At 36.7% G+C, this 25,475-nt stretch overlaps 2 protein-coding genes across 5 annotated transcripts; one reads left to right on the forward strand and one right to left on the reverse strand.

The window, feature by feature from the left end:
* Positions 1 to 140: 140 nt before the first annotated feature.
* Positions 141 to 15,699, reverse strand: mia3 (MIA SH3 domain ER export factor 3). Of its 4 annotated transcripts, XM_024290570.2 has the most exons (28): positions 15,471 to 15,699; positions 14,056 to 14,189; positions 13,905 to 13,991; positions 12,009 to 13,821; positions 11,309 to 11,818; positions 10,873 to 11,006; positions 8,672 to 8,803; positions 8,515 to 8,536; positions 8,346 to 8,434; positions 8,186 to 8,263; positions 8,003 to 8,113; positions 7,856 to 7,927; positions 7,673 to 7,777; positions 7,481 to 7,603; positions 7,319 to 7,406; positions 7,197 to 7,249; positions 7,036 to 7,126; positions 6,825 to 6,963; positions 6,578 to 6,740; positions 4,789 to 4,824; positions 4,636 to 4,703; positions 4,387 to 4,472; positions 4,079 to 4,192; positions 2,530 to 2,592; positions 2,407 to 2,453; positions 2,259 to 2,330; positions 1,452 to 1,836; positions 141 to 829 (listed from the first exon to the last, which is right to left on the reverse strand). In XM_024290570.2, the coding sequence occupies exons 1-28, from the start codon at positions 15,592 to 15,594 to the stop codon at positions 603 to 605; spliced, it is 5,166 nt and encodes a 1,721-aa protein (XP_024146338.1). In that variant the 5' UTR covers positions 15,595 to 15,699; the 3' UTR covers positions 141 to 602. The 4 variants fall into 4 exon arrangements, with proteins under 4 accessions (XP_024146338.1, XP_024146340.1, XP_024146339.1 ...); XM_024290572.2 differs by lacking the exon at positions 4,079 to 4,192; XM_024290571.2 differs by lacking the exon at positions 2,259 to 2,330.
* Positions 15,700 to 16,539: 840 nt separating this feature from the next.
* On the forward strand, positions 16,540 to 22,009 carry taf1a (TATA box binding protein (TBP)-associated factor, RNA polymerase I, A). The gene is made up of 11 exons (XM_024290568.2): positions 16,540 to 16,783; positions 17,152 to 17,302; positions 17,542 to 17,705; positions 17,782 to 17,895; positions 17,972 to 18,170; positions 18,284 to 18,402; positions 18,552 to 18,710; positions 19,591 to 19,657; positions 19,769 to 19,892; positions 19,968 to 20,122; positions 21,261 to 22,009. The coding sequence occupies exons 2-11, from the start codon at positions 17,173 to 17,175 to the stop codon at positions 21,299 to 21,301; spliced, it is 1,272 nt and encodes a 423-aa protein (XP_024146336.1). The 5' UTR covers positions 16,540 to 16,783; positions 17,152 to 17,172; the 3' UTR covers positions 21,302 to 22,009.
* Positions 22,010 to 25,475: the final 3,466 nt, after the last annotated feature.

Genomic DNA, 25,475 nt, shown 5'->3' on the forward strand with positions numbered 1-25,475 from the left:
AAAGCATGTATTCTGAGCTAATTTTAGCCAAAAGAAATCTAATTTTAATATGTCAAACAAAAAAAAAAAACACTTTTTATTAGAGTAGCCCACTTCTGAATTAAAGGTGCCCCAAAAGAATGAATCCAGAAAACACAAGCTCCTTTCAGAACATAACACTGACAGCTCTGACATACTTTATTAAAATTCCTACCAAAGTAGTAAAATAGGTGATACATCTTCCCTTAAAATGCTGTTTATACTGTTGGAATCATTTCTGGAAACTGGTTTAACTGAAATGTTAGAAGATGACCCCGCCCCCACCCAATCCAATACTGGTTTTCTCCTTTTATTAAAAACAATTTCCACAGAAAACTAAAAAAATGCCCCTTAAAGATCATCACACTCACAGACAGATTATTGCACAGTTCCAAGTGGCAAACTTCAAGTCATAAATTTAGACGCTGATTTTTTTTTTTTTTTCCTCCTAAAGACATTTGTTTTAATAATAAAAATGTAAAGTCTAACAGAAACATGAAAATCACCATGTTGGACTGCATCTGTTTTTTTTTTGGAGGGGGACGATGAGTTCAAATCCTTTTCTGGGGCTGGTGCCGTTTTGTTTAAGGCTGGACCGCTGCTGGCCTCGAGTCCTGAGGGGGCTCCTGCTTCACCTGCAGGCCCGGTCCGGGGCCTCCCTGAGCCCCCGCCGAGTTCTGGAGGGGATAAGAGTCACCGACGGGGCCAGAATGGGGAGGCAGGTCCATCGGTGGGCCGTAGGCGTCTCGGGGACCTGGGAACCGCAGGTCGGCGGGGGGTGGAGGACGGGGTCCCAGCGAGCCGCGGAGAACTGGAAGGAGAGATGGAGGTAGGGTCATGACCTCTACGTGTCCCAGAAGTCCTTTAATTATGACTGTGCAGTTTTTAGTCAAAATATATAACATATTTTATGCACCACAGCAGCAGTAGCTCGTTAAAATACAATTTTGGGCTGTGGGTGGGACTACTGGATCAGAAAACCCCACCTACTTCCCCACACAGCTCCCACTGAGCTTTTCTAGCATCTGGTTTTCAGATACAATGAGATTTGAATTAAAAAATATTGAGAAATGCAGTTTTAATCGTAAACTAGTTTATTTTGGTCCTCTACTATGAGAAAAATGCTACAAGAACATGTTAAAAACACACAAAAAAGACGATTTTCATTGGAGTGGGTCTTTAAAGCTGTCTGTGTGCTGCCCCCTACAGGTTGAAATGAGGTATCAAAGTTGAATTTGGTGATTGGTGAAATCATTTAAGTCTATGTCATGATCTGCAGCTCCAGTAATGATGACAGTCCTGTTCCCCACCCCCACCCCTCTGACTGGATTTTCAAATTTAGGCGTGGGTGGAGTCAACCTTCCTGTTTGGTTACCCTTTAAAGGCTTCCTAACCTTCAAAATAAAAGCACAGAACAGAAAGTCTTGGTTTACCGTGTGGTGGGGGCATTGGTCCAAACGGGTGAAGTGGTGGAGGACGGAAGTGTGGCGGTGGAGGACCCCGCGGATCCATCATGGGTCCGGGGCCCGTTCTAGGGAGGTATGCGTGTCCGTTGGCGGGCGGAGGTCCATAATCTCCCCCTAAAGGTCCGGGCAGGGGTTTCCCTGGGTGTCCGTTGGCTGGGGGAGGAAGACCGCGAAGAGGAGGAATATTTGGTGGGAAGGGCCCCGGCGGGAGCTGGTACGGGCCCGGTCGCGGGGGCCTGTAGGGTCCCGGCGGGGGGAAACGTGGGTCATGGAGCCCGGGGCCCGGCGGAGGTCCTGGAACCATGGGGCCGGGCGAGTCTCTGATGGGGGATACCATGAAGGAGCCAGGCCCCTGGAATGAAGACAGACGAAAATAATCAACATTTCCGTTGTTTGTGAGGGATTTAAATGTTAATTTGATGGTTACCCCTTTAACACGGAGCTTTTACGCTAGTGTTTACATTCTTTTGACTGACGTAAATCAACAATCTGACGTAAATAAAATCTCAAGTGTTAAAGGGTTAAGAAATTCTCCAAAACCAGTGGGTTCAGCCAGAGCCATACCAACCACATCCCATCATTATTCGGTTTAAAGATGAGTCCGAAATGTGACACAAACCAAAACCAATTCAAAGAGAAATCTTTGTTTCTGTGAGAACAAAACGAAACCACACACTCAGCCCAGGAAGCTCCACACCAGCCCACAGAGGCCCTTCATCACGCCCCCGACCGAGTGCTTCTAGATGCTTCCACACCAAGTATCTGCATACTCACTGGCTCTGGACTCTCTGTGGAAGCCACAGCCTGACTGTCTGATTCTACCTGCTGCACTTCTACTGCCTGAGTCTGTGTCGGAGCAAGGACACACAACTGAGACGTGGAACAATCAGAGGGGAGGACGGAACGGTCGACGGAGACTTACAGACGAGTCTAGGTTAGCTGGCGATGAGCTGCGAGGGCCAACCATGTCTGAAAGAGGAGGAGACACGATTGAGAGAGGGACGCTCGGAGAAGATCGGAGAAACGAGGAGTTTAGGAGGCGTACCCATCACAGGAGCGGGTTTGTTCTCCGAGAAACGACCGTGTGGATCCGATGGAGGACGAGGACCTAGAAGAAGAAGATTCTTTTTATGGACAGCTTTCATGAAGAAAACAAATTTAAAGACAAAAAGAGTGAAAAGAACAAGTGGAAACAAACAGATCATGCATTTCAGGAAACAAATTAATAGTTTGTCAGTAAATGGTTTCCAAACAAAATGAAACTGACAGGGATGTCCCAATCCGATTCTTTTGGCTCCAACCGATTTTGAGAATCCTGATCCAATATTAAAGATCCAAGTTCTATTTTAATCTTCCTTGATTATTAAACGCCTAAAGTCCAACTCCAATTATCTAATTAAGCTTTACTAGTGGTTTTTAAATAATAAAAATGCAGTTTTTAGCCAAAAAACAGTTGTTTTCTAGTCCTGTAGAGCAGCAGTATTTCATTAGTAATTGTGGGCGGGACTGTTTGAGCTAAGTAAGCCCACCCCTACTTCCCGTCATCCATCTGTTTAAATGCTGTCCAGCTAGTTTACGGCCCCTAAGACCCCCAACTTAACATTTAAAATGCAACAAAAACGGCGAGATATTTCAGACTTATCCCTCCGTATAGTTTTAAGCCAGATTTAAGCTCAGATGAGGAAAACAAAGACGAACATGAATCTATTTTGCATCAGAATGCGGAGGTGCAGGTTGCACCATAAAACGACAAGTTTTTCCAACTGCATTTGTGTCAATTAGAATAAAGAAAAACGCAGAAATGATATTTTAATCTTAATTTTTCTTTATATATCCCTTCCATCACAACAACATGTAAAAAAAGAAACAGAAACATGATTTTTCTTGGAGTGAGTCTTTAAAAATTAAAATGACTTTTTTCTAAAACTGTTGTAGCATGAATAAGATCACGAGTAATTAATACCAATGTAACCATTTATTAGTTTTTGAGGCAAAATTGATTTTTAATTATAATTTTTTTTATTTTTCTTGCACTTTGTAGACGGTCCCTTGGCAGCCACATCCGTTTAATACACATTAAAAAGACAAAAACATTTTTTTTCTTATGTAATGCCTTCGTAGGTTGTTATTTGGGTTCAAACAAACCAAAAGAGATTTGCTGGGAGTTTTTAAAGTTTATTAAGAGTTAATTAGACTTCACTGAACTCTTCTAGAGTGCTTCCTGCTCAAACTAGTGTCAAAATAAAAATAAAAATAATAATAAAATAAATACCACCTGATTTCGATCGGGTCTGAAGCTACGTGATCAGACCTGATCTGATCGATCATGTGACCGGGACATCCCTAAAGAACCAACTTCAAAAACAAAACAGAAAAGTCTTCTGCTGATGGGTCAACTTAAAAACTGAAGAGTTCCAGGAAGAAAACGAGAGCAGGAATCAAACACCAGCGGAAAGTAAAGGAAGAAACCGAAGTAAAAGAGCTGAAAAGAATAAAAAAGTCAGGAGTGAAAGACAAGAAATGAAATGAAGTTGTGGAGAAAAGATGAAGTCCAGCGGCGGCACAAATGAAAGTATGGATCCTCGTGGACTCACCGTACGGGTCAATTCTTCGCCCCACTGGGGCAGAAGGAGGGCGCCTGGGCCCCTCGATCATTATAGGAGGGGACGGAGCGCCCCCACTCACAGGAGAGGGCCCATAAGAATCACCTGTTACAACCAAACCAACACCTCAGTGCAGGAACAACACCCCCCACCCCTCATCTCCAGGCCGACCATGCAGAAGATGAGGCCCGCTAACACAACAGCATGCATTCACAGCAGTAGAGATCCTCTCCTGCTGTTCACTGGAACCAAAACGTCCTGAAAGAAGAGAAAGGAGGCAAATATTTGGGACTTTTTACCTTGGCGGGGGCCTGCAGCCTGACCCGAGTTTGGCCTGAAGAGAGGAGCGCGGCGTTCGTTAAGCTGGGAGGTGATTACAGCAAGTCTGTGGACATTAACGGTTCAGGAAGCAGAAATGTGATTATGTTCATCTGCTAAAGGTTCACTCAATATATATATTTGTAAAGATTTATATGATTTAATACACAATAAATGACCATAAAGAAAAATTTTAAGGAAAAAAGCTGCAATAATTCTGAAGGACTCACTTTTCTCGCAGTTTGGATGATTCAATCTTCTCCTGACTTAGAGCGCGCTCCGCATTGCGAGCGTTCACCTGCAAAAAAAAAAAAAAAACAAAACATTTTATACAGCCGGATTGAATAGAATCGATCTTAAAAATGCTAAAAACTGAAACCTACCCAGTTGGAATGAGTCTTGTTTTCTTGCTCTTTTATCTGTATACAAAATAAAAATTCAAAGTTTAGATTTTAGAAGCATTTTTCCAACATTTGTTTACTATGAGGAAACTAGAACTGAAATTCAATCGGTTCCCAAAAATTTAAGTACAAATTGCTGTGAATACAAGTAAAAATACACTTCAGGGATTTAATTATCACTCTAAAATGAAAAACAGTGTTGAATTTTAAGTACATAAACTAAATGTATGTGCTGCTGCCACAGGAAGCAAGTAAATTTTCAAAGTAAAGTGTTAAGTTAACTATTAAGTGTTCTTTTAAAGTTGATAAATGAGAAGTTCAGTTTATTGAAAATATCTGAAAAAAGATTCTGTTCTAAACATAGTCGCCAATTTGAAGTTAGACATAATGAATACGTTATTAAAAATATTATGAAGTCATCTGCTATCATAGCAGAGAGGCCATTTTGAAAAAGGTCTGTAAAGTGTTCATCTAAAGTTTTTTGGTACTTCCAAAATCAATTTGTAAAACATGTCTGTTGAACACTATTTATATCAGGGGTGGGAATCTAAAACTTGACAAATGGGCCGGATCAGAGTATTAAAGTATTTCGGTGAGGGACCTCATATGAGAAAGAAACAACATGAAATCTGGACAAAAACATGCTTTTTTAAATAAAAAAATGTGTTTTTTGTTCTTATTTTAGTCCCAACTGAACGTCTTTCAGGGAAAAAGTACACACTTAGAAAAACACTGCATGTGTTGTATTGGAATGATTGGAAAAATGACAGTTTGATAGTTTAGCTAATATTTAGGCTACATGCTAGCTGTTTTGGCTAATTTAGGCTTTTTTTTTAAAACATTTTTTAGGCTTTTTTTGGAGTTAGGCTCATATTTACATGTTAGATGTTTTGGGTAATTTAAGTTTATTTTTCTGTTTTTTAGGCTATTTTGAAGTTTAGCTATTTTTTATCTACATACTTTTTGTTTTGGCTAATCTAAGTTTGTTATTTTACAGTTTTTTTTAGGCTAATTTGGCCTTTCACTAATATTTTAGCTGCCTATCAGTGTTTTTAGCTCTCAATTTCAGCATCTTCAGCAGCCAAATTCAGCTTACAGCATTCCCACTAGTATCAGTGCTGGCAATGCTATATATCTAGTTCATAATTATGTTAAAAAGTTATAGTTTTAAAGTTTAAAAAACGTAGTTTTAGTGTTCAATAAATGTTTATCCTGTTCAGCCCGTGACATAAGGTGTGTTTTGGATTTTGGCCCTTTCTGTGATTGATTGGATCTAAAGGGAGACAGTACAATTACAGGGAAATAGAAAATATTAATAAGGATTATGAATTTATTCCAGTGTGGTGGGCCGGGTTAAATGGTTTAACGGACCTCATATGGCTATAGTTTGCCCACCCCTGATTTAGATGATAGGACTCAGTTTTTACCGGTTGTTACATTTTTATTAAGATATTGTTTTGTTTGTTTACTATTTTTTGTCATCTATCTACTAGAACTGTCATCAGCTTAACTTCAAAGATGGAAAAACTGAAGAAAATTTAATCTAAAATGATCCAAAACAATAATGATGTTTGTGTTCTGTTTTAAGCTGAAGTTAACCAGGAAGTTTAAAGTGACAAATACCATTTCTTTCTGTTAAAATATTCGTATCCATTATGCTTTGTTGATTCTGATCACAATGTTGGTGATTAAATATTTAATTTTATAAATTCAAACAGGACAGTAAAAATTGTGGTTTGATCTGCGAATCGGTCTTGATTTGAGGCCCCACCTGCTCCTTGTAGACCTGCTCCGTCTTCTTCATCTGCTCCTCCATCTCACCGATGCGCTGTCTTAAGACTTTAACCTGCTCCTCAGCCTCCAGAGCTTTATCTCCCACCTCTGTCAGCATATTCTCTTTGCTCCGGCGCTCCAGTTCCTCCTTCGTTAACCTCCTGTAACGCATGAAGACCCTCAGAAGAAAAGCAACAGCCTCCATATACCAAACTTCTAACATCCGATCTATGGGCCTCACTTACTGCTGCAGAGCGTTTTCCTTCTGCTGGTACATCTCGACCATGATTTCATTTTTTTGCTGAAGGATCTTCAGCTGGTTTTCAATGTGGCTTTTATCACTTTTGAGGGATCCGATGGCGTGTTCCAGCTCCTGGTGCTTTTCTGATGAAACAAAAATCCTCAGTGATGAGACTCAGTTAACTTTCTTGCTTTATTGGTTCTGATCCAACTGACCTTCCAGCTCCTTCCTGGACTTCTCTTCATTTAGGAGCTTTGCCATGAAGCGATCTCGCTCCTCTTCAATGACAGTGAGAGTGGTCTGGACCTGGGAGGAAACGGGAAAATTAAAGCTTTGCTCCACATCGATTATGAGCTTCTAAAGTGAAAAATCTCACCCTGGAAACATCCATCAGCTGCTTGATTCTGTTTTTTATGATCGTCTTCTTATCTGTAATGGAAATTAAACTCATCATTTTTCTTGGATGTTCTTGTTAACTAAATGAAAAGTTGGACTCACCGCCTGTCATCTCCCCATTGGCTAAAACAGAAATCTCCCCTTTTTGAAGATCACAAGCGTCTAGATCTGCCAGAAGCTGAGACAGAACCTGAAAGGAGATGGTTTAGATCAGCTATAAAATCATAAACTTTAACATGGAAGCAAACCTGGACGAGATCCGACCTCCACGTTGTGATCTTTAAGCACTACAGAGTCCTCCAGTTCCTTCTGGGACTTTTGATAGACTTTAATCTTCTCGTTCAGCTCCTTGTGTTTGTCCTCCCAGTTTTTAATAGTGGCTTTCAGCTGGAAAAAAATGAAAAATTAAGTCTAGGAAACCGATTTAGTTACTGATTTTTGGTGATGAAACCTTACGGTTTTGTTCTCTTCCTTTAAAGCTGCATATTCCTTCTGTACACATTTGTGTTGAGCACTTCGAGCATCTTCTCGGATTTTAACTTCATCCAGGAGGACGGTGGTCTGTGAGACAGAAACGGTTCAGCAACAAACTCAAAACTTTAGATCAGTTAAAAACTTGTGTCCAAAAAAGGAAAGTACCTTCGTGAGCGCTTCTTGAATCTTCTTCCTGCTAATTTGCAACTTCTCATTTGACTTCTCCAATTTTTCAATCTTTGTAAAAACCAAATAAAAGCATTAAGTAAAGTCAAGGTTAGATGAAAATACAACTTTTAAGAGTTCACTCACCCTGGTTTCATTTTGTAGACTGGTTGTCCGCTCTTCTTCGAGGAGTTTTACATAATTATTTCTTTCCTCTGCAATTCTTTCATTCCGTTTTTCCATTTCTAAAACCTTACTCTGTAAAGACAACATAATGGGTGACTACAACCATCGTTTTAAGAGGTAAAAAAAAACTGCTAGTCTACTCACCTCCAAGTCCTGCATCTTTTTTTTCGTGCTACTAGCAGTTTCTTTAGTCTGTTTCTGATGTTCTTTAAATTCTTTGGCCTTGTAAAAAACAGAAACATTTGTTTTAAATATATTTTAGGGCTAATTTGAAGGTAAATTTTAGAGTTTTCTTGTGACTTACTTGCTTCTGGAGCTCAGATATTTTAGCCAGAGCATCAGTCTTCTCTTTTTTGAGAGCCTGAATTTGATCTTTCAGCTTTTGCTCATCCACTTTCATTCAAAAACATAAATTACAAGTTCAGAAACTATTAAAATATTTTGAGATAAATCTGAAAAAAATGGAAACTTACAGAGATATTCTCTTTTCTTGACCTATAAAGAAAAAAAAAAAACATTGAGAATTTATAATAAGTGGGCCGTTTGTAACCTCTTCATTCAGTCCTGAATCAAAAATCCGAACTTAACCTCATATTTATCCACACAGAACTGCAGCTAAATCCCACTTACGGCTAGTATGGTCCTCCAGAAGAAGATTATGAAGGTCAGAACTCCAACTAAAGCTGTGACGACAACAGCCTCCCAGGGACAGCCAAACAGCGTTTCCCCTGGCTTCCACTCTTCTGGCAGTAATGAGATGATCTGAAGGATGAGGACAAGAAATGACATTAAAATAATAATAAAAAAAACAACAGGTTTTTATTCATGCAGCATCAACAAACTCTGCTCAACAAAACGACAATTTAATGATTCCCTGTAATCAAATATCCAAGAGCATTAGTGTACAATTATACACCCATGTGCTTCACTATTATTTAATAAATTCAGAAATAAATAGAGGACTTTGACCAGGTGTCTGCAACCTGTAAGAAAAATTCACGTAGTTTTGTGTCCATTAATCCATTTATCTATAAAATGTAGTTTATGGATATTTACAACAACTACAAAATTGTTTTATGTTTCAGTACGGAACCATTTTAATTAATTTTACTTTTGACAGCAGCGCATACATGTTCCTTTCAAAATAAAATACACCTTGTAACAAATAAGATTTACTTTTATTAAAACTTTTTTTATCAAATATAAGCATGACATGGATGATATAGAATCAATTTTTATTATTTTTTCATTTATCCATGTAAAAATGTTAAAGAAATCTACCTCTGGACAACAACTAGACAATGCTGTGCAGCAGAAAATAAGAAAATATGCTTAAAACCTTTTCTTATAATAAATCACTGACAATAGGTTCAATCTATTCTTATCATTTTGATATGTTAAAAACCTAAACATAAATGAATTAAAACTAGCTAACCAAAAGTACTATTTATTCTTCCTTCAAAACAAAAAGAGCCACAGATTGCAAATTCTTGATTTATTATAGACAAAGAAATGTCAACAAATAATTAATATTTAGTAAAACAATAGGTTGTTTTTAGGCCAAAAAAATAATAATAATTTAGCCAAACAAAATGAATGAAAACCCACTTTAATTTATGTGACATGTAAATCAAATTGAACATTTAAATTATATTAAGTCAATTCTGTGTTTTAGCACTAAATTCTGATCACATCCATACAGCTTTATTTTGTATACATATTAAAAATAATAAGTTATGATAATATACGATCACGTTTATAAATAGCCACTTTGGGAAAGATTTACTGGCCTACAAGGAGAGCACTTTGCTTTATTTTACCCACAAACAAACCTTTGAACTCAACGTTATAGTAGCAGAACTCGATACACACAACAATTCTGATGAAATCACACTTTCAACACACTTCCAGCTAAATGCAACATCCTTGATGTTCACTCATCTGCATGTTAATGGTCTGATCGTTCAGTCTGAGACAGAAAACCACGTCGACAATCAATAACACGGATAATCTCAGAGATAAAGGGTCCTTTTACTAGTATTTTACTCACCCGCTGCAATGTCTTTACAAACAGAACATAAATGTGATCTGGTTCCGCTACGGGTTGCTGGGAAAAAATATCCGCGGCCATGTTTTTATGATTAAACAAACAAAAAAGAGCTTATCAATGCTAGCTGTCAAACTTAGCTAGCAGGTTAGCTAATAACAATAATACAGAATGCTATGCTAACGTTAGCCACTAAAACGAAATAATACTACGTAGAAAATGTCAAATGTTAGCCGAGACAGGTGGTGGTAAACAAGATTTGATTACAGGATTCTGCTAACGGTACATCCGACATCCAATACCGACACCAAAACAACATAGATACAAGCGAAGGTTTTAGCTAGAAAGCGACTCGCCGCTCCTATGAAGGTTTTACAAAAACGTTTTTTTTTTAAGTGATAGCTCAGTCAATGATTGTTGGTCTGTCAAAATGAGGCCCGTGTTGTAGCAGCTACAGCCAGCTCAGCACCGGCTGTGTTGGTTGAACTTTAGCCTGAACCGCGACAGTAAACGCAACAAAGGGGAGGAGCGTGAGGTGTTCACGGAAATCAGACATTTCACTACGATAAAATTAGAGACGTGATGGTTTCAGGGAAATAGGAAATTATGCTGCCATATGATTAATACAGTAAAGCCACATGATTAGAGAGTTGAAGTGTACATATTTATCATTTCTTCATTTTTTTTGGAAGAAATAATGTATTAAGATATAGAAAAGACAAACTAAGCTGGAAAAATAGTTTTACTTTTTATTGATTTAACTTATTTATTTTATTTGACTTACCACAGTGGTCCATTCTTCAGTTTTATTCCTGATTACTGAGACGAGGACGCCTGCGAAAACAACTCCAGTAGTGAATGATCCAATTTCTTCCTCTTGTTTTTCTGCTTTTGGTTCTTCTGTCTCTATGGATCCCTCTGGAACAACATTATTTTATAACACATACTTTGTATGAATAAAGCCAGTATTTTCAAAATAATATTTAAAAAAACCGAACTATCTAAACATGAATAGGAATAATTAAACAGAATTGTAAAATATACTTTATTATTTATGTTGCAGAATAACTTTTTGGTAAGACAACTAACATCTTAAAAGTGAATTTCTAGCAAAGGTTTATGTTTAATTCATTAAGCAAACACTTTTGTCCAAATACCCAATGACTAAAAATCCAAAGAAAATACATACATTTTTCCATAAATATTTTTGGAGTACTAACCTGAGGACGTGCTTTGGGAGGCCTTTTGCATCTCATCCGTTGGACTGAAACTCGGCAGATCGCCTTTGGTTTTATTGTAGTGTTCAGCCTCCTCATCTGTGTTGACGTCTGACACAACCGTGACCTCTTCCATAAAGACCTCCTTCTCTTCAGCTTTTACTGGGATGTCATCCTCTTCGACCTCTTTTGGGATGTCCGCTTTATCTTCAACCTCTTCTAGGATGACCTCCTTCTCTTCAGTCTTTACGGGGATCTCCTCTTTTTCTTCAACCTTTACTGGGATCTCTTCTTGTTCTTCAGTCTTTACCGGGATCTCCGCCTTCTCTTCAGTCTTTACGGGGATCTCCTCCTTCTCTTCAGTCTTTAGCTGGATCTCTTCATTCTCTACAACCTTTACCAGGACGTCCTCTTGATGGGCGCCTGTTGGGTCTTGATTGGTCTCTGATATGCCGTCAGCTTTTGTTTCCTCAACATGGACTGTACGTTCTTCTACATGTGCCAATGGTTCATCTATAAAGCAAATGTGACTTCATTTTAGTTACATCTGATCCTTAAGCAGTAATGACGAATTAGATAAATATCTCAGTATCTTCAATATCTAACAAGGAATTAGGCTTTCATTCTGGATTTTTCTGATTAAGCATAAGATTAAATCCTATTGAGTACACAACATGATAATAAAAATAAACAAAAATCTTACCCTGATTGTTATCGGGTGATTTTTCGTTAGCTAAAGCCGTGCTGTCACTCACTGTAGAGTATTTTTGTCGCAGGCTGAAAGCAAGCTCCTGAAAATCATCCAAAAGTTCAGCTTCCTCGTCGAAATCCTCCGGGCTGTGTTCCTCTCGCTCTTTGTCTCTGGTATCCATCATCTTCTCAATCTCGTTGAGGATAGAATTCTCAGATGCTTCCAGGATGTTCTCCAGAATGTTTTCGATGTCCTGCGCGCTGTCGCCGTCGGACAAACGGGTCGCCTGCAACTCCGTGTCCAGATCAGCGAACATGGCTTCCACTTTGAAGAGATTCGGAAGCCCCAGAAGTTTGTGGAGCCGCTCCAACTTGTTCTCTGTGAAGTGGTCTCTAAGCAACGTGAGTCTCATGATGTCTTCACTGTATTCTGGTTCTGGGGTTGGCAGGACGGACTCTGGCTCGTCTGAGGGTCCATCGTTCACCTGAGAGAAGGAAAGGGCGTTTTCGTCTTCGAGCAGCTGTTCCTCCTCCGTTTCAGCTTCTACTTGGTTTTCAGCTTCGTCTTTCTGCTTGGAGGTTTCTGAAGATAATTCTGTGTAACTGCTATTCATTTCCACATCCATCACTGACAGATCATCTCTGCGATCAGGTTCACTCGAGTCGTTATATTCACTTCCGTCGGAGGGATACTCCTGATCTTCCTCAATTTTTGGATCGACTGATTCTTGATGAATCACGGTGTCGTTTTCAGTTAAAACACTGAGAGGAATCTGCTCTGTAACACTTGATTCATTCTCCGAATGCTTTAAAACCTCTTTGTTTTTGTCTTCAATCGGCTCAATATTTGGCTTTTCAGAATCAGTGTTGCTGAAAACATCCTCTTGATGATGGGTTGGTTCCTCTACTGGTTTTTCCGCCCATTTCTCTTCATCCTTTTCAGCCAATAGATCATTAGAATCACCACTGAGATTCGACTGCTTAGATTCTGAAACATCTGGAACTGGATCCTCGTACTCTGGATCCTTTTGGGATTCTGGTAAAACGTTAGAACTTTGTGGGGTTTCTACAGCCTCTTCCTCCTCCTCATCGTCGTCTTCCTCTGAATCCACATCTTCGGATGTGGTTTCGACACCGGTGACGGCTGAAAATACAGCATCTCCGAGTGTCGTCCACATGTTTTTCTCCTGTGTCGTCCTCGGTTCATCTTTCTGGACTGTAGTATCCGTCTCTGGTGCTGGAGTGACCGCCGTCTCTTCTGAGAAAGTGAGCAGAGGCGTTCCCTTTTCATCCTCTACCACCTCCTCCGGAGGATCTTTAACATCTTCAGTGTCCTCCTCTACTTGAGGGGTAACCTTAGTGGTGGTTTCGTCATCAGAAGTCACAGCGTCAAAAGTTGTTCCGAGGGTCGTTTTTAACTTGGGGATCTGCACCGTTTCTGACACAGACGCTGGTTTGTCAACGACCTCCCCTTCAGGCACAGACTCTTCTTCAGTGGACAAATCTTTGGTTTCACTATCTTGAGAAGGTTCAAGGGCAAAGTTTTCCCCTTCTTTTGGCACAAACTCTGAATCAGAGTCTACATCAGCCCTTAACGTAGATTCAGTAGATGTGTGCAGTTCTGGTGAGGATGTAATTAAATCTTGTGGTTCTTCGACGATGCTGTGATGCTCCTCTTGTTTCTGAGCAACCACTACTTCAGGGATTTGTTCAGAAGTTCCATTATTTTCAACATTCTGCGTTTCTGCTGGGAAACCTAACAATTTATCTATGTCATAGGTTTCAAACTTATCATGTCCTGTTTCAAAACAGACAAAATCTGTTTCCTAGGAAAACAAAAAAAGGATAAAAATCATCAGCATGATTGTAATACTAATATTATAATTTCAAAAGTTCTATTTCACCATACCTCTGTCGGAATTTCAAGTTCTTTTTCAGTATAAAGGTGGTTTACTGCAAGAAGATCCTTTGGAAAATACCCAAAGCTGCTTCCAACCTAAAACAAGAAATCAATTAGACGAAATAAACGTATTTTTTTATGTCACTTGAAGTATACTTACACTTCCTGCCCAAATGTCAGCCCTCCTTCCTGACAACTTGTAATAAACATAAACAGTTTCTGACTTTTTGAAGGAAAGGAACCGACAATCAGGTCCTGAGAAATCTGTAACCGCTTTCCCCCGACAGAGAAGCACTGAAAGAGAAAACAGGAGTTTTAGTTTTGTACAATGTGACAAAAGTCTTGTTAAAAATCTACTTGATGATCTGTTCTTATATAAAAAGTAAGGCAAAAATATTTTTTCCTATTCAAATAAATAGTAAAACCAAGATTCTCGATCTTTTTAAAAGTGGAAAGAGTAGTTTTAGGCACTTTCAAAATAAAGTGCACAGAAAACATAAATAAATAAAAATATATATTCATTTATTGTTGATATCAATTAGTTTTTCCCCACTATTAAAATAAATAATAAAACAATGGTTGTCAATATTTTAAAAATGGGGACATAAATAGTTTTAAAGTCCTTTCAAAGTAAAGTGCAAACAAAAAAGAAAAGAAAAAACAAAGAATGTCAACGATAAATAACAAAAATATATGTATGTATCGTTAATGGATTTGTTTTTCCTCTGTTCCCCCTTTAAATTGTAAAAAAGGTGATCGTCAGCCTTTTAAAAATATTTTTAAAGCCCTTTCAAGGCAAAGTGCACACACACAAAAAAGAAAAACATAAATAAAATGGCAGTGATAAATAACAAAAATATGTGTATTTATTGCTTAGTTCAATTAGATTTTCCCCCTGTCTCAATAGTAAAACAGTGATCGTCAGTCTTCTAAAAATGGAAGAAAATAGTTTTAAAGCACTTTCAAAATAAAGTGCACACAAAAAACAAGGAAATAAATAAGATTTCAGACATAAATATCACAAATGAATGCATTTATTGTTAACAAAGAAAGAACTACAAGTTGTGTTTTCTTTATAAGTCTGCAGCTAATTGACTAACCACAAATTTGTGGATTGCAGTTGTTAAAAATCTGCAAATGCTGCTAAGCTAATAACTACAGGAATGTTTGTTACAATAGGAGCAGAAAACCAGATAAGATTTAGATAAAAGGACAAAAGTATTTTGGAATAGATAATTTTATTTTGTTTGTTTTACTCCTACTACTGTCAAAGTGTCACAATAACAATATGGTCACACCGGTGGCTAACTTTTCTTTTTTGGCTAACATTAGCTTTCGCCTCTACCACCGGAGGCAGGCCGGGAAGTTTGGCCCTATTTTCTCGTTTATTTGAAGTTACCATCAGCTCCCCCGATGTAAAATCAGCATCCTACAACCATAGCTAGATCAGGGAGTCAAGGTCGTGAATATCGACGGGCAACAGGTCAAGAGATAAGCCGTGGTTTATGGCTAGCTCCCGTATCAGGGAAAAGCCGCATCCATGAAGCCGCGTCACTCCCCTGCAGGCAAACTTACTGCTGCACTCCTCGTCTGCGCATCGTTTAAAGTCAGAAAACCTCCTCTCCAAGGCTGAAGTTGGCATTAAATTAAATAAAAGTAATAATAAAAAGCCTGGTCGGTAAAAGTGTTTTGCTGCCATGTTGGCAGTTTGTGTAGCCGGACTTGACTCCTCCGCCGCCGGAGCATGAGCAGTGGGAAACAGGAGCTGACACGTCAGCAGTTAAGATCCGGCTGGGTGTAGGCCCGGATGGGTTCATGTTCAGGATGGAGGAGGCTGGTTCGGGTTAGAATCAGTCTCAGGTGCACATCGGAACAAACACTTAGACCAAAAAGAACATGTTCATCCTCTTTTAGGAAAAAACAAACCATACACAAATGTTTATTTATGCTTGTTTACATTCATTGCCACATTCCAGGTTTACAATTACTCAAATACCTCTAAAAATCCAACAAAACAAACAGTGAAACATATTTTCCAGGCAAAAGTAAAGTAAATAAAACGAAATAATAAATGATCTTACTAAAAACTTCCTGATATTAAAAAGTGAAATTGAAAGTTAAAAAAATATATAATAAAAAGTGTCATACTGTAACATGGTGAAAATAAAAATATGCAATCATCAATTCAAAAGTACATGTTTTTCTTATTTTATTAATATTATGTTTTCTTATTTAATTTCAAAATAAAACAAATCCAAGTAACACAAACAGAAACTAAAATGAAAATACGTTTTGAGGAAAAAATACTATTTTTCCAACACTGTAGTTTTGTAGTTTTTACGTTACGCATATAAATACATTTTTTGCTCTTATCACAAAGTAATAGAAAATATTAACACAAATACTGTAAACAAATAATTATCCACACATTTTCCCAAAGAAGGAAAATGAGATTAAAGCTCGTGCACTTCTTAAAAAATAAAAATTATTTTCGACAATAGTTTTAGTTATATTAATATATATTTTCTTATTTTTTTCATTATCATTCAGAAAGTAGTTTACTCTGACAGTTGAAAGTCACTTGGAGGAAACACCCTCGCTTCGCCCCGCCTCTTTAGATTAATTCAACCAATAGCAAGACAGATTCCACATCTACTTCCTTAGCTTCACCGGAAGTGTGGTGGCTACAAATATACCACACGTGTAGCAATAATTGGGGTTTTATGAAACAGAATTAACATTTTAGTGTTAGAATGACTCTTTAATTAAGAGAATCTTTCGATTAATAGCAATTTATGTAAACTCAAACATCGATTTAATCCTAAATTGAGGATTGCTTTTGGATTAAGCTAACTTCTTCCGAGAATCTGTGGAGCAATTTTGTCTGGGTAAGTCAATCAAACAAAGCAGCTAATTATAATGTTTGTTTTGTACTCTTAAACATCTTACAAAAGATACCTTGTATATGAAAATAGCTGGTCATTAGTGGGTTGTTATTGGTTTTTAGAATAATTTAGATTTAGAGATTGTTCATTTCAAGCAATCAAAACAAAAAACCAAATTTAGCATTCAACGTAGGATAATTAGTTGTGACATTGATTGGTAAATGCATATTCATAAGCTTTCATCCACTTACACTTGTAGATAACTCAGTTCATAAATAGACACTTATATAATCCCATCCCTATTTTTTAGATTGTTTTTATCTTTAACTTTACTTTGACTGTCGCTGATAGTTGACCATTTTTGCTCATAGGTTGAAGAGCCATTGCTAAACATGGACGACCTGGAGAATGACCTGAACCTTCGTGAGGGCTTGGAGCGTGATGATGATGACTCTTCTGATAACGGCTCTAGAAAAGAAGGAAGCTCATTTAAGTTACCTCAAGTTCAATCAATTTGTCAAAGTAAGACACAATGTTCTGTAAATGTGTTTTTTTTTTCTTTTTTTTTTTTATTTATACGTTTATGAGCTATTGTCAGATGCCATTAATATGGTAATTTTAAATAAAATATCTTCAGAAATCAATAAAAAGTTGATACTTATCACAAAGTGATGATTTGTTCTTCCCCTATTTTAGTCAAAATTAGATTTTTTTTTTGCTCTGAACTAATTAATGTGTAAGTTGTACTTCAATAATTTCAGAGACTCTACATGAAACTGGATTTCACCAGAGCGTCAGGCTGTGTCTGGAGTTCATCAGAGAAGCCATGCTTCATCACAGGTGGCTGGAGGCAGCAGAGTACATGGCAAGCTATGCACAAGTGTTGGAGGACAAAGTTAATCTCACAGCACAACAATACAAAGAGGCAAGATTGCTTTTGCATCTCATATAACCAAAGTTGTGTATCTTAAACAGGAAGTGAATTTCCTTTTTTCTTATAGCTTTTTTGGAGAATCAGCACTGAGATTCTTCACCATCATCCCAAATCAACGATGGATGACTACAATGTTATTTATGAACGAATGAAGCATTCAGGATTTAAACATTACCTTAAGGTGCGTTTAAAAAAACCCTTGTCCTCTTTTGAACATTATTTTTCCTCTAAATTATGTCTTTTAAAAATTTTTTTAGATTTGTTTGGAACATTCCTTCCACTTAATGCTTCACGGTCAGATAGAAACTGCTAAACAGAAACTCTCTGAAGCTGAAAGCTGGAGGCACGGGAAGGAGACCGCATCCCAGTACCAGAGGACTAAGCTGATTCAGGCCTACAGGAGTTTGCTGGATTACATCATCTGGTTTGAGAAAAAATCCAGGCTGCCAGTAAACGGTGAGAAGAAGAACCACTTTCTGCAAACCCCCTTTTTTCTGGTATTATACTGACACCTACAGGCTAAACGTGATACTGCAACAACTTTATCAGCTCATTTTTCTTCCCGTCAGATTCCTTTGAGTCCGACAGCCAAGGAATGGAGAATTACTATCGACAAGCCTCGATTAATCTTAAGGAGATTTTAAAGAACCCCGGTGTTTGGGATCCTTTCATCTTAAGTTATGTTACGGTAAATACTCATTATTTTTATATTAAAAATCCAGGAGTCCTTCTGCAGATCTCCTTCTTCCTTTTTCCCCACACCAAAGAGCTTTTGACCTGTTCTGCTTTGTCTAAATCAAAATGCATCAATTAACCAAAGTGTCTATTCTGATGCAGATGCTGGAGTTCAAAGAGGATCAAGAGCAGGCTCTGGAAGTCCTAAATAGATATGCATATGATGACAGCTTCCCACCCAATCCCAACGCACACGTCTTTTTGTACCAGTATTTGAAGCGGCACGATGCTTCGCAAAAGAAACTAAAAAAAGTGTTAAAGGTAAACCTGTAGTTATAATAACCAGAGTATAAACAAGACAGTAAATGCCTTTGACTGTACGTCATTTATGGCAGATTTTACATTTTAGATATAAACATTTATTTTTTCATATGTTTTCAATATTTTTATAACAGAGTATTAGGGCCAACTTAAAAAAAAAAACAAAAACAAATATGAGAATAGAGTTGTAAACTTATCAGAAAAAAATGAAAATTTCACAAAAATAAAGTCAAAAAAATTATGAAAAAAGTTGCAAAATTATATAAAAAAGAAAAAAACAAACAAAAACAACAATGTTAAAAAAAAAAAATGTTTCAAAAAAGTAATTACAAGGAAAAGTCAGCATTTTCAAAATAAAATGTTATATTTATGAACATTTTGCAACAAAGACAATAAAACATTAAATGTTGTTGACAATTCAGAGAAATGTTCAAGAATGCCGCTGAATCTGCTTTTTTTGTTTTATGTATAACTTTATTTAAAAAAACAGCTTTTCCATGTCAAATTCCGACTTTTTAAGTCACAAAATTTACAATTTAATTCTTGTTAAAAGTTGACTTTTTTCCCATAGTTTTACAACTTCTCATATTTTTATGACTTTATTCTAATATATTTATATATTTCTTAGTCAGTCGTATGTTTCTCTGAATTATATATATATTTTTTATTTTAGCTACATGTTCTTATTTTCCCAACTTTATTATTTTGTATTGTTTTAAATTATTTATCAGCCTTTTTTTGTTTCTTGATTATTTTCCCTCCAATTTTAATTCTACTATTAGATTTCTTTAATATTTAAATCACTTTAGGAGCTGTTATCTGTTGCTACTGTGCTCCACAGTTAAATCTTAATCTAAAAACAGTTTCAAATATTCCTTAGACTCTACATTTTTTGGTTCCAAGCCACGAGTTGATGCTGGAGTACAGCTCCCTTCTGCTTCAGTCGGGTAAAAACAGCGTTCTTTCTTTATTTTTAACAAAATAAAATGCTATCTACTTTAAATGTGTTGTTAAATTTATTTTGCTATAGCATCTGTTATCAATGTGTTTGATTGAAGGGACTAAAAAAGATGACCAGAAAGCTGTGGAGGTTGCTTTGGACATGCTGGACTTCACCTGCTGGAGGAGCAACCTGGACGTGTGGAAATGTTTACAGAAAAGCGTCCAGAACCTGCAGACAGAGTACGTGTGGCATGTGTGGATAATTCAGATACATTTAGAATTTAAACAACTCCTTTTGTTTGTTTGTTGGATCAGAGAAGACTGGAAAAGCTTCATCGATGAGAAGATGGCTGCCAGAAAGGACTGGTGGCCTGGGCTGCACTACACTAAATTCCACGCCGTGAAGGACGCCGATGAGAACCCAGAACTTCTGAAAGTGAAGGCATCTCTGATTTCAGTTCTTTGTCCAGGTTTGTCTTTTTAAAGCAGTACTTATACAGTGGTGGACAAAAGTGTTGGTACCCCTCAGTTAAAGAAGGACAAACCCACAATTCTCACTGAAATCACTCGAAACTTCCAAAAGTAACGATAAATAAAAATTTATTGAAAATGAAACAATCAAAATCAGCCATCACTTTTGAATTGTTGATTAACATAATTATTAAAAAAACAAACTAATGAAACAGGCCTGGACAAAAATGATGGTACCTCAATAAAAGATTGAAAACTATTTGACCAGAGTGACATGATTCACTCAGGTGTGTCCTTTAATTGACATCACAGGTGTTTCCAAACTCATAATCAGCCAGTCTGCCTATGTAAAGGGAGACAAGTAGTCACTCTGCTGTTTGGTGAAAAGGTGTGTACCACACTGAACACGGACAACAGAAAGCCAAGGAGAGAATTGTCCCAGGATATCCGACAAATAGGCAAACATCTTAAAGGTAAAGGCTATAAGACCATCTCTAAACAGTTCCTGTGACAACAGTGGCTCATATTATGCAGAAGTGCAAGACCCAAAGGACAGTAGCCAACCTCCCTGGACGTGGACGCAAGATGAAAATTGATGACAAATTGAAGATGCTTTGGTGCATCTGGCACAGGGTGTCTTGAATGAGTGCAAGGTAGAATGAAATCTGAAGACTATCAAGGCATTCTGGAGAGAAATGTGCTGCCTAGTGTCAGAAAGCTTGGTCTCAGTCGCAGTCTTCCAACAGGACAACCATCCAAAACACACAGCAAAAACCCCCAAGAATGACTGAGAGAAAAATGTTGGACTGTTCTAAAGTGGCCTTCCATCAGCCCAGATCTGAATCCCATTGAACATCTGTGGAAGGAGCTGAAACATGCCATTTGGAGAAGAAAAAAATCAATAAATTATAGATTGAAAACAAGAAACGGCACAAGAACAGGTTAAAAAAAAAACATTTTAATCTAAGTGCGTCTTTAAAACAGAGAAACTGACAAAATAAAAGTTCTTTTGTACAATAAAATAAAGAAAAAAGGGACAGCTGTTGTCATATCTATATTTTAAAGAAGCAGAGTCAAAAATTAGATTAATGCTCTTTAACTCATTTTGTAATTTGTTGCTTTTCTTTGTCATTTCAGATCGAATCCTCAAGTACTCTGTGGAAAGCAGTCAAGAATAATCTCAAATAAAAACAATATAAAAAGTTTCTTAGAACTTCCATAAATGAGGATTTTTCTACATGTATTCCAGTAATAATAAGTGGCTCTGAAACAAATTGTGTTGTGAGTTTTTCACCACTATGTGGAGATCTCGCCTCACGTTTCTTGTGACTAAGAGCTGAATTCTGTCCTCTGATCATCAGTGAGCATCAAACTCTAGAGGATTTTTTATTTTTATAGCCATTTCAGAAGAGTACTCACTAATCTCGTCTTTTTTTATTGAACTTTGAATTGCTCCTGCTAACAGAAAATATATATTTGTTTATGAAAAAATGATGTTCTTGCACTTTAATCTCTCATCCAGCTGCCTTCCAGTGTGATAAGTGAACATGATGGTGCTGCATGAGCTGCTCTGCAGTTATTGCATAAACCAAAGCCCAAAGCACTTGTCACAGGAGCAGCTGGAGAGGGGTCTGGGAGTCCACAACACATGTTTGAAAATGTAAAATGCAGGACATGAAGGGACGGAGCAGCCAGGAGCCGCTTTATTGTGTTTAACGGTCCCGCTTGTGATGCTTTAGATATTTTGTTCAAAGCTTTTGAATCTGAATCTGCAGATGAATGCTAAAAATGTTCTCTGATCCTCCTCAGGTTTAATGCAGGATTAATGTTTTTTTTTTTTATTCTGCAAATTAAAATTCTTTTTAAATAAAGCTTGTTCAGGAGGAGATTATGTCATTTTCTCCTTGCAGTTTTCCTCTGTCTTTAGAAGGTTAAATAATCGCCTGTTCGGGATCTCAGGGAGTCAGAAACAATAGAAAGTGTCCACAGCGCCTTTTGTTGCTTCCTGAAGCAGCTGTCGACGTCTGTGGCGAACGCCTAATTATAGAGTTCGCAGGAAAAAAAGTGTAGGTTTGATCTCAGGCGGGAGAAGGAAGAGGGAGTCGACTTTCAGACATCTTGTAATATGGAGGGTACATTACATACTTTTATTTTTACATATGATGTTCATTTGGGTTTAATGACACTGTTTCTGCTAAATTAAAGTTAAAACTATTTTTTTTTAATACTAAAAAGCCTCAATGGCACTAATGCATTAATGAAATTCCCCAAAAAGGTTACATTTATGAATTAAAATCACAAAGTGCTTCACAAAAATAAAAATATCATGTAATACTTTAATCATAGAGGTAAATATAAACCAAAATATGCATACATTTACTTTAAAACTATCAAACTACAGACAGAACACACATTAAAACTAAATACATTTTCTTTAATGCTAAATAAATTTGCAGTTTCAACAAAAAATCATCACTTAACAGTTTGAAAAATTAAGTAAAATGAACATCAGCACTTTTTTACTTAGATTTTTATTGACTTTTTTTTGTAAATCCAGGTTTTTATATTTGACAAAGGTGAAGACACAGAATCTTAATTAAAAACTTAAATATTTGTCTTGTAGCTTTAAAAAAAAAAGTGTTTTTTGTCTTTAAATAAAGATTTATAATGAGGAATCCTAATTTTAAAAATGCACATCTTTCAAAAGAATAAACAAAACATGAAAAGCATTTTTGTAAAAAGATTAGAAGGAGGTTACATTTGACTAATTTGGTAATAAATCAGATTTTTCTATCATAAATAAAAGTTTGTTTAAAAAAATGTAATTATGTGTTGATTAAAATATAATTTGATATTTGAATCTCTTACAGATTTAGTATAAAAAATGTTTTCAAGTCATTTTATACGATTATAATTCAAATTTAAAGGTAGAGGTAATCTTTTATTGCCTCAAATTGTGACTGACACATTAAATAAACAATTAAAAACAATTAAAATGCATTTCGTGTCTGCACTTACTGAATATATAATAATAGGACAGATCAGTTGCTATGAAGATTCAACGTTTTAAGTTGTTAAATCAAAATTCGTCCTAACTACCTCAAAAACATTTTTTTATTTTTCAATGCATAAAATTCTGTTTTAAAAATGAATTTTTTTACATTCACTGAAATTATCCACATTATTTTAATTTCATGTATTAAAGTTTTTTTTATTATTCCTAATATAAAAATTCAGTATTTAATTTCCTATAAAACTCTCAAACTGCTGATGTTAATCTCTTCATGTGACCATTAAAACTGATCTGTTTTCTTCAGCTTTGAGTAAAAGCATGTAGATAATTTAAAACAAACTATTAATGAAATAATGATGACAGCTAAGAATATTGCCATGTGTTGCTTCTGCTGAAATTCAGCTTTTCTGATTCTATCGGAAATGTTTCATCTTCAGGTAAAAAAAGACAGAAAAAGTTCATCTGAAGACTTTAACAGACCCCTAAAACCACATCCAGATCCATGCATTCAACCTGACAGAGTAATAATAATTGTTGGTTTTTAATCTTTGATGCAGAAGCTGTAAAATGCACGTTTATTTATATCTTTTGTCCTGTGATTGAGTTTCTCGCTCACTTTCTTGATGCACCGTGCAGTTGGTGGCTCGGGGTCTCGCTTGGCTGCTTCTGCAGGGCTCCTAGGATTTGTAACCTAAACTCCAGACTTCCTACATCAGCGTTGCGTAAAACATCAGTCGACATTTGATGTGCGGTGGAGTTCCAGAGAGACGCAAAAAAAGGGATGCTGTTAAAATTCTGCCCTGCAATTTGTATTTTACGTACTGAGGTGTTCCAGAGTGCTGCATTCCTAAAGCAAAAGACAAAGCTGGAGCTGGAATTCGACTGAAGATCAAACTAAAAAAAAAAAAAAAAAAGGAAGGCTTTCATTAAAATCTCATGCGAGTCAGCTTTGTGTCTTATCATAATTAAACGTCTTTCATGGAGCAGGCTGTAGAAAATGGGTGTATTCCAGACCAGTGATGGCCTGTTTGAACAGCAGCAACAAGAGGCTCTCTGCACACTTGTGCTGCTGACAGCTGCTGGGAGGAAAAAACTGCTTTAGGGGAGCCGATTCTTGTAAAGCTTCAACCAGACTTGAGATAAAAAAAATAAAAAAAAAATAAAAAAACAGCTCCTAAAATATCCTTTCGTTTCTGTCTGTGAAGTTGAAAGTGACAACTGCAGTACCTTTGTTCTCACAGTGAGAGCGGTTGCAAAAATAGCTTTTAATAATGTATTAGGAGAATGAAAGAGCTAATTTCTGCAGCTGGACCTGGAGATTTCTGTGCTGTGCACCAACTGGGGGGAACATATCAGACTTTAACAGCAAAAAGTGAACCTATTCATCAATGCATTTCATACTTCAGGCTAAAAAGTTTTAAAACTGTAAACGTATCATCTCTTAGCTTAATTGTATCAGTGAGGATTTTTTTATACAAACAAAAGACAAGAAAATAATTTTATTTTAAGCATTTCCCCACAATAATTTAAGTTTAATTTCTTGAGCTCCTCAGTATAAGCGTCAAAATGTGAAGAAAAACCAAAAACACTATGGAAAAAATAGGAAGAAAGGCTACATTTTCAAATATTTTATCAAAATTAGCTTTAAATGTTGGAAATTGTGCATTTCCATCAAAGTACAACGTAATAAAAATGGTAAATTAATCCTGTAGGAATAAAAGCACTGCAGGATCTTATGGTATTTAGTCATTTCTAAGTTTAGTTTGTTTCCTTCATTTATTTGAGATTTTTGTGCCAAGAATAAAAAAGAGTATGCATAACTTTTTAATTATTAATATTTTTCAGAGAAATACAAACCCCCAGCAGTTTTATTTAATCATTTTTTAAATATATTCAATATTGGAGGCAGAAAACAAACCACATCGTATGTAATTAAAATGAAAATGCACTCTTATTTATTTATTTGTAGTGGTCAGATATCTTCTGCAACATTTACCCTGACATGACCTTACACTGAGATAAGGTCAGCGGGCCACAGGGGGGCGACAATATCACACAGAGAAGTTCCTTATTATTTTATTTTTTAGCTAACCTGGTGAAATGAAGAAGTGCGTCTGCTGTGCTGCTTAAAACATCTTTAAATCTATCAAAAGCTGGCTTTGATAATAAATATTTGAATAGTGTGTATTTTTATTAAGTGATTTAGTCAATTAAAGTAGTTTAAAGTTTAATAGATTAGGACACGTGTCAAAGTTAAGGCCCGGGGGCCGGATCCGGCCCACTGGATAATTATATCCGGCCCTCCAGGTAATTTTATTTTATTGTTATTAATGGTTATC

The sequence above is a fragment of the Oryzias melastigma genome, linkage group LG24 (assembly GCF_002922805.2).
Source record: "Oryzias melastigma strain HK-1 linkage group LG24, ASM292280v2, whole genome shotgun sequence".
In the NCBI taxonomy this organism is placed as follows: Eukaryota; Metazoa; Chordata; class Actinopteri; order Beloniformes; family Adrianichthyidae; genus Oryzias; species Oryzias melastigma.

Excerpts from the sequence above, each read along its gene's own strand:
- taf1a (XM_024290568.2), top strand. The coding sequence starts at position 17,173 with ATGGACGACCTGGAGAATGACCTGAACCTTCGTGAGGGCTTGGAGCGT. Across the intron at positions 17,896-17,971 it reads GATTTAAACATTACCTTAAG|ATTTGTTTGGAACATTCCTT; the intron begins GTGCGTTTAAAA and ends AAATTTTTTTAG. Across the intron at positions 20,123-21,260 it reads GATTTCAGTTCTTTGTCCAG|ATCGAATCCTCAAGTACTCT; the intron begins GTTTGTCTTTTT and ends TTGTCATTTCAG.
- mia3 (XM_024290570.2), bottom strand. The coding sequence starts at position 15,594 with ATGGCAGCAAAACACTTTTACCGACCAGGCTTTTTATTATTACTTTTA. Across the intron at positions 7,778-7,855 it reads TTCAAGAAGCGCTCACGAAG|ACCACCGTCCTCCTGGATGA; the intron begins GTACTTTCCTTT and ends TCTGTCTCACAG. Across the intron at positions 4,193-4,386 it reads GGCTGCAGGCCCCCGCCAAG|GTGATTCTTATGGGCCCTCT; the intron begins GTAAAAAGTCCC and ends TGGTTGTAACAG.